The 13,198-nt window shown below is 42.0% G+C and overlaps 1 protein-coding gene across 2 annotated transcripts in view; it reads left to right on the top strand.

Annotated features, from left to right (window-relative positions):
* Spata13 (spermatogenesis associated 13) overlaps window positions 1-13,198 on the top strand; it is a 143,874-nt gene that overhangs the window by 124,122 nt on the left and 6,554 nt on the right. For both annotated transcript variants that reach the window (XM_026394933.2, XM_026394934.2), the window contains 6 exons: window positions 1,054-1,233; window positions 1,595-1,780; window positions 4,310-4,489; window positions 6,475-6,707; window positions 9,432-9,561; window positions 11,012-11,384. In XM_026394933.2, the coding sequence (XP_026250718.2) occupies window positions 1,054-1,233; window positions 1,595-1,780; window positions 4,310-4,489; window positions 6,475-6,707; window positions 9,432-9,561; window positions 11,012-11,384 (1,282 nt within the window). The remainder of the gene's footprint in view (window positions 1-1,053; window positions 1,234-1,594; window positions 1,781-4,309; window positions 4,490-6,474; window positions 6,708-9,431; window positions 9,562-11,011; window positions 11,385-13,198) is intronic.

Here is a 13,198-nt window from a genome sequence, read left to right as displayed (position 1 = left end):
CTGTTCTTGACTTTTTCAATAACTGTTAAATATCCCAAGATCAAGCCATTGTCTTTAATTGTAGTAAACTATAAAGTTGAATATCGAATTGGGAATTAGTATGAGTAACACACCTCTGGGATAACATGTGCAGGACTTCCATTAACACGTACAACTAACATTAGGATGCTAGGCTCCAACATCTGCAGAAACCAAATATTCCAGATATTCAAGGTTTTTAGTTAACTGACCTAGAGCTAAGTGAGCTGTTTATACAGTCCCCAATTTACAATGTTTCAGCCTTTTTTTATTTTACCATGATGTGAAAGCAATACTCATGTATTCAGTAGAAATATACTTTCAATTTTGAGTTCTGCTCTTTTCAGGCTAACAATTCATTCCATCCCTCCATCCATCCCTCCATCCATTCTTTTTCACTTTCATTTTACAGTGTTCTGTGTATTACCGGAGCTATTTAACATATCATAAAAGGGTTTGTTAGATGATTTTGCCCAACTATAGACTAACAGGAGTGTTCTGAGCATGTTTATGTTAGGGCAGGCTACGCTGTGATGTAAGGTAGGTTAGGGGTATTAAATGCATTTTGGATGTAGGATATTTTTAATTTACAACGAGCTTATGCGGAGGTAACCCCATTATAAATCAAGCGGCATCTGTACATCTTTTAAAAGTGGATTTGGGGGCTGGGGTTATGTGGCTTAGTGGCAGAGCATTTGCCTCACACGTGTGAGGTGCTAGGCTCAATCCTCAGCACCACATGAAAATGAATAAACGTAGATATTGTGTCATGTATAACTAAAAAAAGTAAATTAAAAAAAGTGGGTTTGGATTTTCTTTTAAGAACAGGTTGGAGATGCCCACCTGGTACTTTTCCCCCCAATATGTTTTCCTCTATTGATTTTTGTATAACCAGTGAAAGTAAGGATTGACTGGACGTCACCAGGTGTCTGAACAAGAACTAGGAGAGGTCAGGGTCACCAAGATAGAGCCCATACAGCAGCTCCCTTGTTCCTGCCCGATCTCAACATGAAGCCTGTCCTGTCTCTGTTCCAGCTGATCAGCGATGGCAGCGTGGTCTGCGCAGAAGCTCTCTGGGACCATGTGACCATGGATGACCAGGAACTGGGCTTCAAGGCCGGGGATGTCATCCAGGTCCTGGAAGCCTCGAACAAAGACTGGTGGTGGGGCCGGAACGAGGATAAGGAGGCCTGGTTCCCTGCAAGCTTTGTCAGAGTAAGTGTGTGGCCCTTTGTGCTTTGGGAAGTATCTGAGGTGGAACAGCAGACTCCTTTCAGGCAGATCTCCCCCTTATTCAGGTCTAGTTCTTTGGTAATTTTTTGTTTCGGTCCCACGTACCAGTCAAACCTATAAGAAATCAGTTTAGTCCAAATAAAAAATTTAATGAAGGTAAACAAATTATTTGGCAATCCTGCTATTTCTTGGAGTGTGTAGGCAGGGCTGTGGCTCTGCTAAGGCCATAAAGATGGAAGCTAGGGCCAGGCCACTCTGATAACTGGTCACAGACAAGTGGGAAGCCATGAAGTCTTCACCTCCTCCTTCCTCACATCACCTGTCACGTGTGTGTGCACTGCAGCTTCGAGTCAATCAGGAAGAGCTGTCTGAGAATTCTAGCGGTACCCATGGTGAGGAGCAGGAGGAGGATACCAACACAAGCCACCACAAGCACTCTGAGAACAAGCACCAGATGCGGACAAATGTCATCCAGGAGATCATGAACACTGAACGGGTGTACATCAAACACCTCAAGGACATCTGTGAGGTAAGGTGCAGGCCCCAGGGCCTTGCTGTAGGTCAGAGCCCATGGTTGCAGGACACGACCCCACTTCCTCCTTACAAGCACACTTTCCTATACTTCTCATTTCTCCTTGCCTCTGCTCCTGCCCATCTAGCCCCTGCCCAGATCCATTAAACACCTACTATTTACATTGCTGAGTTTAATGGGCTGTGGTTGTTTTACCTGCTCTTGCAGCCAGTCCTTATTTATTCGCATACATATATAAATGAATCTATGTATACACAGAGATGGGGTCTTGCTGCATTGCCCAGGCTTGCCTCCAACTCCTGGGCTCAAGGGACTCTCTTGTCTCAGCCTTCTGAGTAGCCAGTCCTCTTTAAAGGGCACTTTGCAACTTTTTCCCTCAGGACTTAACTCCTGGGAGTATTTAAAGTGATTGACTTCTGCAGAACCCACTTGACTTTACAGTTGAAGGTTGTCACTTTCTCCAAGCCCCCAGTGTATAATCACTGACTCATAGATGAAATTCAGAGTCGTTAGATATAGATGAAAAAAATTTTAAGCTTTATCCTAGACTATATTTTATGGTGTCATGATATTCTCCTCAGCAATCATTTATTTTATGTTCTTGTCCTAATTTCAGAGAACTGAACTTTAGCAGATGTGAGTCTGCAAGGCTCCTTTCTCCCCTATTGCTGTGTGTCTTGTAGACCTTGACTGAGTATTCTGCTGAGCTCTGGCCTGCCAGGTCTGATCATTCCGGCTGTCCTAGCTGTGAATGCTGAGATCTGCACTATCAATTCAACTGTGACCATTCAGCACTAGAGACAAACTAAGGCAAAGTACTGTCCATTCTGTACTTAGACAATCTGCCACATGGACCTACTGATATTTTGCTTACTTGTGCCAACCTTCTTATTCTGTGTCAATGTGTGGTGAATGAAGTGTCCTTAAAGTGACATATAAAGACCACCATATGACTCAGCTATCCCACTCCTTGGTATTTTTCAAAAAGATCTAAAACTGACATATTACAGCAATACAGCCACCCAATGTTTATAGCAACACAATTCACAATAGCTAAATTATGGAATCAACCCATAGCCTTATCAGTAAATGAACTGATTAAGAAATTGTGTTCAGGCATGGTGGCTCACACCTGTAATGCCAGCGTTTGGGGAGGCTGAGACCGGAGGATCTTGAGTTCAAAGCCAGCCTCGGCAAAAGTGAGGTGCTAAGCAACTCAACGAGACCCTGTCACTGAATAAAATACAAATAGGGCTGGGGATGTGGCTCAGTGGTTGAGTGCCCCTGAGTTCAATTCCCACTACCAAAAAAAAAAAAAAAGAAATTGTGGTGTATGTATACAATGGAATTCTACTCAGCCATAACAAAGAATGCGATAATGGCATTTGCCAATAAATGGATGGAAATGGAGAATATCTTGCTAAGTGAAATTAGTCAAATTCAGAAACTCAAAGGTCAAATGTTTTCCTTCATATGCAGTAACTAGAGTAAAATAAAGGAAAGGGGCAGAGAAGGATAAGATTACATAAGGAACCAATCAAATATAAATAGATAAATGAAAGAAAGTCTGAAGGAGAAGAAGGGAGGGGAGGAGAAGAGTAAAAAGGGAGATCATGAACTGAAATCAAATCCTATGCATGTATGAACTTGTTGGGATGCACCCAATTACTATGTGTAACTGTAAAGCTCTGATTAAAAAAAAAAAAAGTCACAAAAAATAAAATGGCATTTTAGGAAAATCAGAATAACTGCTAATCATTGTCAAATATTTATCATGCTCCATTTCTTTGCCTGGATTAACTCAGTTACTAACCATTTTTATTGGGCAATCCTGTTAGCCCCCTAATGCAGATAAGGAAACTGAGGCAAGAAAGTAAAGTGGTAGAATTGGGATTTAAACCTAGGCAGTCTGTCCCAGAGCCTGCACTCTGAACTATTGCATTGTGTTACTATCCTGTTAAAATTCATACCAAAAGTAAGTGGTATGTATTTTATTTAAAGGTCAGTTTTGGGACTGTGGTTGTGGTTCAGAGGTAGAGTAAGAAAATTAATTAGCACTCTTAGTTAGGGCAGTCCTCTGATTAAAGTTGTACACATTTTTGCTGTATAGTGAAAGTGGAATCCTTGTGTTAGATGTCCTTGGCGTCTTGCCATGATTGACAATGAGCAGAGCTGCATTAGCTATTCAGTAAGCAGTCACATTCCATGTTTGACAAAGGTTCTCAGCTGTGCAATAGAATTAGGGATGGGAGAATGATTGTCTTTAAGAATTTAGATTAGTGTGACAGTACTAATTTTTAAGTTCTGGTATTTGAAACTAGTTTCTGGAAGCTTTAAATCCAACCACATGAAACTTTTCACTTTTCTTTTTGTGTTTTTTTATTTTTCCCCTAAATATTTATGCTGGGGTGGGGATATACTCAGTTGTTGAGCACTTTCCCAGCCTGTATTAGGCCTGGGGTTTGATCCTCAGCATTGCATTTCTTTGACCTTTCAAATAAAAAAGGTTGCTTTTGTATTTTGCAGGGCTATATTCGACAGTGCCGCAAGCACATGGGAATGTTCACTGTTGCACAGCTAGCCACTATTTTTGGAAACATTGAAGACATTTACAAGTTCCAAAGAAAGTTCCTGAAAGACCTTGAGAAACAGTATAACAAAGAGGAACCTCACTTAAGTGAAATAGGATCCTGCTTCCTTCAGCATGTATGTTACTGATGCTTCTTTACTAATAACATCTGGTTAAATAATAATTTTGAAATGAGACTCCACTAAAAATAGGAGTCTTTTTTCTTTATTTTGGTTTGTTGCTGTAATTGTTTGCTTGATTAATTTTCCATAGAATAGAGATGTCACTTGTAAAATTAGGTTGGGTGGTTTCTCAATACCCCAAGGCAATTTTTTCAATATCTTTTTGTTCAGTTTGGGATTATATGTGGAGTAATAGTATCCATTAAGTGTCTGTTATGTTTCAAGCACTGTTTTCCGAGGTTTCTCATTGGCTCCTCTACATTCATTAGGTTGAAATGATTATCTTCCCCATTTTACAGATGAGGAAACCAAGGCCCAGAGAGTAAGTGACCCAAGGTCACACATTACTAAGTAGTTGGCATGTGACATTGTGATTGTTTCAAAACATTCCACTAACAGTGACATGAGTTTATCATTATTTACCAGTGATTGACTATTATTATTTTATATACTAAGATTTCAGGAAAAGACCATTTTATTTCCAGCCAAAATAGTCAGGGAGTAATCATAGTAATAATGTTAGTGACAGCAACACCACTTTTTCAGTTCTTGGGTTCTGGGCCTGAGAGCTTTTGAGCTGTTCCCTCAGGGTGGGTAGACCTTAAATCGCTGATCATCATGTTTTGGTGTGAAGATGGGCCCTCTAGGTACCTGGAGCATATCTAGGGCATTATAATAGAGCTGTGAGGTCAGAGTAGCAGGTCCTTGTAGAGGAGAAGTCAGAGAGGCTTCAGAGGTGAGGGAATCAACAGGAGAGCAGGCTGGTGAGTGTCCTGAGGGCTAGAGAGAATTGCTGCTGCCACCAGGGAGGGTACTGGTGAGGGACTGGGAGATGGGAAAAGAGATTTGTCAGAAGGGGTATTTTTGAGGAAAGTGTGACAAGTGGTTATAGGTGACAAAACAAACAAACAAACAAACAAAAACAATAGTCAGAACTGCCTTACAGGGTTTTGAGTCTCAAAAATTAACAAGTAGCTTAGGAAAATCTGTTTTCTAGGGAAATAGGAGCTTAGTTTGACATTCTGTGTTTGAGCACACTCAAGCCTCTGCCATCCAGCAGGGCAGGGCCAGGCATGGGAAGGAAGGAAAAGCAGCTCTGGTGGGGGCTGGACACGTGTGAGTGTACGGCCCAGTGGCTGAGGGTCAAGGAAAGGCAGCATTCAGGGACGTGGAGCAATGCCCAGGGACAGGGCCTGGAATGCAGATACCTTGTTGACCCAAAAGGGTGGAGGAAGGGAAGGAGCCCACAATACAGAGAGGGAGAAAGGGAAGAATGCAGCTCTGAAATCCAGAAAGGTAGATGGTCTTGATGGTCTTTCTTGAGACAGGAGAGTGACATGTATGAAAATCAGGCCTGGGAGAAGTAGGCAGAATTGTGGGGAGGAGGTGAAGGAGGCATGGAGTCAAAGAGTTTATCAGTGAGCCAGGCACCAGGAAGCATACCTCTAATCCTCTCAACTCCAGAGGCTGAAATAGGAGGTCTCAAGATCAAGACTAGCTTGAACAATTTGGCGAGAACCTGTCTCATTTAAAAAGACTTGGGTGAGTTATAGGTATAGCTCAGAGGTAAAGCATTCATGGGTTCAATCCCCAGTACCCCTCAAAAATAAAAAGATCTTATCAGAGAAGTAAAGAGGAGCTGGCTAGAGAGAATCGGGTTTCCGGCAACACTTTTTTCTCTGCCACTTCACCTACAAATCCAAGCTAGATGAAGAGGGGATGGCAGAGGTCCTGCTCTTCCATCTTTCCATGACAGAAGCCAGAGCCTTTGCCAGTGCCCATTGCTGTTGCCCAGGTGTGGAAGCCACTACACAATGGCGTGGATCACCTTGTGTCTCATGACCTGTCCTTGCTGCAGTGATCCTTCCTCCTTTTTAGGAGTGTCCCCTTAGATGACCCAGAGTCACCCATAACCTGATAAGGCTGCTTTCCCCCTCCAGCAAGAGGGCTTTGCCATCTATTCCGAGTATTGCAACAACCACCCAGGAGCCTGTGTGGAGCTCTCCAACCTCATGAAGCAGGGCAAGTACAGGCACTTCTTCGAAGCTTGCCGCCTGCTCCAGCAGATGATTGACATTGCCTTGGATGGGTTCCTCCTCACGCCAGTGCAGAAGATCTGCAAATATCCTCTGCAGCTGGCAGAGCTGCTCAAGTACACCACGCAGGAGCACAGGTGAGGGAGCTGCCATGGGACCTTCAGGGCAGATGGGCAGAGATGGCGTTGCCCTGAACCTGTGCCTACCCAGTGTTTCTGCAGTGACTGGGACAGATGGATATAAATGGCAATCTTTAGAGCTGTTGGTTTTTAGGGTAAGGGTTAGTTATGTTTATGACTGTCAACTATTGAAAATTCTAAAGAAAAAAAAAAAGAAGAAGCCTTATAGGGTTATTTGAAGAGGCTCCAGAATAGGCATTTTTAGAGATATAAAAACATAAGGGTAATTCTTAAACTGTGTCATGAGTGTGTGCAGGTTTTTACTATATTGTTATTTCTTACCATTTAGAAATACTGGATGAATATTTTTTTGTAGTAGTTAATGAATTCATTGGTTAAGTAGACAGGTGTGACTATAGTGGTCGCCCTGTATCTGAGAGGGAGACATTCCAGAAACCTCTATGGATACCTAAAACCACAGATACTACTGAACCCTACATGGATGCATAGACTATGTTCTTTCCTGTATCTATATATCTGAAAAAGTTTCATATATAAATGAGGCACAGTAGGAGATTAACAACAACAATAACAAAATAGTTCTAACAAAAATACTATAATAAAAGTTACCTAAAGCTTATGAATTATTTCTGGATTTTTCCATTTAATGTTTTCAGAGTAAGGTTGACCATGGGGAACTGAAACCACTGAAAACAACTAGATAAGGAAGGACTGATTAACCTGGATAAGGAGGATCACTGTACCAACCTGCAGGGTATAGAGTGCAAATCATTCTTTTGCCTTCTCTGCCTCTGAACTCTTGGAGAGACCAGACTTAAAAAGGGAAGCTTTTATGATAAATAGATTGGAAGGTGAAGAGTAAGAGATGGCCACTGAACACTAGGCCTAGATACTAGACCTAGTTTAAAGAATTAGAACCAAAGTGTGTGTGTGTGTGTGTAAGCACATGTATCTTTCTGTCTCCAGTGGAAAAGTCAGAAAAGTTCAGTAGGAAACACAAACTTGGATGTCAAGAGAGAGCCACTAATTTGTGGAAGTGTTTTTTAAAAGAATGAACAGGCATCGTGACAAGGAGCTAGAGAAAATAGATAATTCAGAAGCAAAGCCTCCTTGAAAAACATGCACAGGCAGCTTACTGCATTCCAAGGTAGAGAAGTTGTAGTCCAAGTTCACACCACTCTTCAACAGTGACTTCTTTTTCTTTTCCTCTTTTGCACTGGGGATTGAACCCAGGGCACTTTATCACTGAGCTATGTCCCAGATGTTTTATTTTTTATTATGAGACAGTATCTTGCTTAAGTTGCTTAGAGCCTCAAAATAATTTATAAATATATATATGAACTGTTCGTACACACACACACACACACAAGTACACACACACGTATATATATGAAACAGATTAACAAAATATATGAAATAAAATGGCAAAAAGCCCATTTCTTTGTCTTAAGTAAAACAGAGCAAAAATTCTAAAGAAAAAGAGAAGCCTTATATTCTACTTTTTTTTTTTTTTCTAGGATTGTACCAAAAATTTTACTTTGCACCTTTTTTCTAAAGACCTCTCTGGAGCATTCACTCCTGTTATTTTGACAGCCCCCATGTATCATTTTTGTTCCTCTTTTCTGCTCTGCTTCTGTGGGAATAGTCCTGTGTAAAGACAGTGAGATCTGCTTTATGGCAAATGTTGGTATTTCCAAAAAACATCTAAAACTGACATATCATAGCAGTGCAGTCACATAATGTTTATAGCAGCACAATTCACAATAGCTGAATTATGGAATCGACCCACAGCCTGATCAGTAAATGAATGGAGTTTCGCTGTGTTTGGTAGATAGACAGCAGCATCTACTTTCAAGGCTTTTCTCCCTGGCTGTGCAGGAGGATTCTAATTCAGTCCATTTGAGTTAACCCTGTGGCTGGGTCTGTCCTGCTAGTCACCATAAGAGACTGAAAAGTTCAGCCGTCAGCTGGATGGTTGGTTTACATATCCCCAGATCATCAACGCTAAGCTAAACCTGACTGTGACACTTTCAGACACCGCCGTGTTGCATCCTGTGTAGATTAGAACTGCGGTTTCAGTGTTTTCAGTACTTATGGTTTTAGAGGCATGGGGATGAGGGCTAGCTAGGGGGTTATTTTAGTTTGGCTGCAGCATCCAGAAAACACTTTTTAGTGTTTTCTAAATGAAGACCTACTGGTGAGGTAAAGGTTCTGTGAGCACAGACATAATTCCTCACTTAAGACTGTGGCTTGTATCCTCTCATGGCCCTTCCTGAACAGGGGAAAGAGAAGACTTGGTGCAACAGTCCTCTTGAAATGGTTAGAGTGATTTTTAAAGTACTTTGTATAGCAGAACTGGCTATGTCAAAATCAAAGCAATAATGAAGACCATTCTTTCTATATTATCAAAAATAACCCCTAGTCACCATGACCAAAACTTAGTTTTCTTGTGGCATTTATTTTCATTCATTGTGATTTCTGGGAAGTGAATGAAAACATTCTTATTCCAAAGAATTCTGAATTGCATTCCGTCAGCTTCCTTAACCTATGCAAACTGTAGTCTATTCATGGGGAAACAAGGAGAAGGGAACAATGGCTGTTATTTAAATGCCACTTTGTCTAGACTATTAGTGTACAAATCAGGGATCCAGAGCATTATTTTGTCAGTCCTCATTTGTGAGTTGTGTGTTATGTGATTGAAATTAACTTCCCATTTTGCAGTGATTACAACAATATAAAGGCAGCCTATGAGGCCATGAAGAATGTGGCCTGTTTGATAAATGAGCGTAAACGCAAGCTGGAGAGCGTCGACAAGATTGCTCGCTGGCAAGTGTCCATTGTGGGCTGGGAGGTAAGTGGACCATCACACACACACACACACACACACACACACACACAATGCCCCTCCACCCTTTCCTGCACCTTTGACCTGGTGATGATATACTTGAACATCCTGCGATTGACACTTTGTTTTTGGCTTTAATGATATACATTACTGTTAATGGTCCGTGTATTTTGAGGCATGTTGATTCCTAAGTTGAGAAGGAAATTATTACTTACCCCATATGCCACTGTGGGCATTATATAATACAGTACAAATGTACTGTCTGTTTTAGCCAATAATAATCGTCTAAAAAATTTGCCTGCTGTTTTTGTTTATACATACCTATGTTAAATACATGTATGCTTGCAAATAGAGACAATAGTTAGAGCCTGTATTTTATTTACCTCATGTCTGGCACTGTTCTAAGCCAGTTACATCTATGAACTCATTTAATCCTCTTAGCAGTCCTATAAAGTAGATAATGTTATTACACCCAATTAGCAGAGGAGGAAATGGAGCACAGAAGGGTTAAATGTCTTGCCTGAGGACACAAACAGTAGAATTCAAACCAAGCAGGCAACCTGGCTGCAGAGTCTTTGCTGGTAACCACTGTGCCATATTGCTGCTCCTACGAATAAGCCAGCCACACTCAGATTGTTTTTAGACCAAGAAGAATTCTTCCTACATCCATTCATTGGTCAAAAGAACTTATTCTCCCAGAGGATTGAGAGTTTGGAGTGAGGAGTTAGAAGTTTAATGGAAGTAGACTGTAATGGTGAAAGTGAGAGAGAAATACTTACATTTCAAAGACTTTTTTAGATTTTTTTGAAGCTTGGACAGGCCTCAGACTCCCTTATTTTGTATGTGAAGAATCTAGGGCACAGAGTTGCTTCAGGCAAGTAAATAGAAGAACTATTTTGGAGTTAAGCTCTTTTGCCTCCAAAAAAATATTATGTATGACTGGGATTAAAGGAGAGTAAAATCTTATAAAACAAAGGCCAGTGTCATACCAAATATTATAAAGTAACATTGGATTAGATCCAACCTAAATATTGTGAAAGTGTTTTTCTTTTTCATTTTGGACTGGCATTTAGGGAATAATTTAGTGTCAGAAGTTTACTAATTTCTCAGTGGCAATTTGCTGCCTGACCTTTGTTTCCAAGACCCTAGACAAGTCAGGGAGCTGTGATGTTTCTGACTCAAAAGCCTACAGGAGTCTGTGGCACCACACTGTGTCCCTGTACTGGAAAAACCTCCTTGATGCTTCCTTATTCTTGAAGGATCAGTCTCATTCAGCTATCACTTGAGATCTGAAGCTATCACTTCTGGGGTCCTGCCTGCCTATCTGTGCAGACAGGCAGTGGGTGGTCTCTGGATTCCCGTCTCTGGAAAATCCAAGAGAAATTATAGGCCTGTGTCTCAAAGACTCAAAGGAATCAGAATTAGAAGATCTGAAAGTGTGTTTTCATCCTTCCAGGGATTGGATATTCTAGACCGAAGCTCAGAATTGATTCATTCAGGGGAATTGACCAAAATCACTAAGCAGGGCAAGAGCCAGCAGCGGACCTTCTTCCTGTTTGACCATCAGTTGGTGTCCTGCAAGAAGGACCTGCTACGCAGGGACATGCTGTACTACAAGGGTCGCATGGACATGGACGAGATGGAGCTTGTGGATGTGGAGGATGGGCGGGACAAGGACTGGAACCTCAACGTGAGAAACGCCTTCAAGCTGGTCAGTAGGACCACAGACGAGGTTCACCTGTTCTGTGCCAAAAAACAGGAAGACAAGGCAAAGTGGCTGCAGGCCTGTGCGGATGAGAGGCGTCGGGTGCAGGAGGACCAGGAGATGGGTAAGCAGCCCTGGGCACCCAGGGCTTATCAGCCTCTGCTTTCCAGCCTCATTTTCTGCCTCTCATGCTTGCTGTGTTCCCAGCCCACTCCCTCAGAGCTAAATCCCACCATTGGGAAAAAAGAAAGGATTTGCAAATTCTAAATACTTCTGAACTTGCTCCCAAGACCTAAGATGACAGAGGTGGTTCCTACAGACAGTATTTATTAGATATTTATGCAAGTTACTCTGCTCCACATTTATAGAGATGTGAAAGACCTTGGGATGTGGTTGCTTTTATTATGCCATTTTTACAGATGAGAACTTGAACCTAAGGAAGCAGCCCACTCTTACCATGTGGCACAGTAGCATTTAAAACCAGCTTAGCGTGACTGTAGATACGGAGGTGTACTATGGCAACCCCACCCCTACCCCCCACCACCCCAGGCCATTAGAAGTACCAGATGATTCTTGAGGCTTCAGCAGTACAGAACACTTCAAATTTACATTGCTGCCTCCATCTATCCAGACCCAATTCTGCCTCTTATGTTTTTCTGTTGTTGTCGCCTATGAAATATGCTCCATACATTGCAGTTAAAGCCATGCTTGTTCATATTTGTTATGCTTGTACAGGTTGAGCATTCTTAATTTTAAAATCCCAAATCTAAAATACTCCAAAATTAGAAACTTTTTGAGTATCAACATGACGTCACAAGTGGAAAATTCCTCAGCTGGCTCATTTGACAAGTTGCACTCGGAATGCAGGAACACTAAGAGTACTATATAAAATTACCTTCAGGCAATGTATGAGGGGTTTATGAAACATAGTGGATTTTGTGTTTATACTTGAGTACTGTCCCCAAAATATGACATTGTGTTTGTGCAAGTTTGTGAAAAATCTGAAATGTGACACATTTCTGATCCCGAGCGTTTCAGGGATACTTGACCTATACTGCTGGTTTGTCTTCACAGTCTCTCCTGATCTTGAACTATTGCATGGCTCCATGAGACTGAAGCTGCCATGTGGCCTTAATGATGGTAGCACCCACAATCTCTAAACCCAAATTTCAGAGTCCCCCAAACACGAAAGTCGTGAGTGCACCTTATTGAAGGGAAGTCAGGGTGCTACAGGGACTGAAGGTCCTTAAAGATGAAATTGATGAAAGAAAATTGTCTCTGCAGCCCAAGTCATCCCAGACTGCAAAGATCCTGGGGTCCAGGATGGAGCTCAGGGGCTTCCCCGCTCATCCTCATCCACTGCTGGGAGGGAAACCTAATCATCGTGTGTTGCTATAACCAGCTGCTGCCTTGAGCCTTGACTCTGGCTTTGTTCTCACTCATAGGAGGGTTTTTGTGGGGTCTTGTTTTAGACTTGAAAGGATTTACAAGTCAGGCTAAGCCATTGTCAGAAGCAAGAATATATTCAGAGAGAAGAATGAATGAGGGGAATGAGTAGGGGGATGGATGAATGAGGCCAGGAAGGCTGTGAACTGGGTGCTTGTGGGATGAAATGGGCCCCAAGCCTCTGCCCAGGACATTATTCCAGTCTGGGTACATGATACTTGGCACTGAAGGGGTCAAGCCCAGGCTGTCTGTGACAGCCTGGAAGGCAGGAAATGCCAAGGGGCCAGAGTATCTTGCCTGAAGGAGACATCAGTACCAATCAGGGACAGATACTGGTCATGGGAAGGGAGGGTCATGCAGAGTTGGAGTCTGGGTCCCAAGAGTGACTCAGGGCTTTATTGTTGTTTTGGGTAGTAGGGGTTGAATTCAGGTGTACTTACCACTAAGCTACATCCCCCAGCCCTTTTTATCTTGAGACAGGCCTCAGTAAGT

The sequence above is a fragment of the Urocitellus parryii genome, chromosome 2, assembly GCF_045843805.1.
Source record: "Urocitellus parryii isolate mUroPar1 chromosome 2, mUroPar1.hap1, whole genome shotgun sequence".
NCBI classification, from domain to species: domain Eukaryota; kingdom Metazoa; phylum Chordata; class Mammalia; order Rodentia; family Sciuridae; genus Urocitellus; species Urocitellus parryii.
Note: the sequence above shows the minus strand (reverse complement) of the source record. Positions and strands in the feature narration are given on the sequence as shown.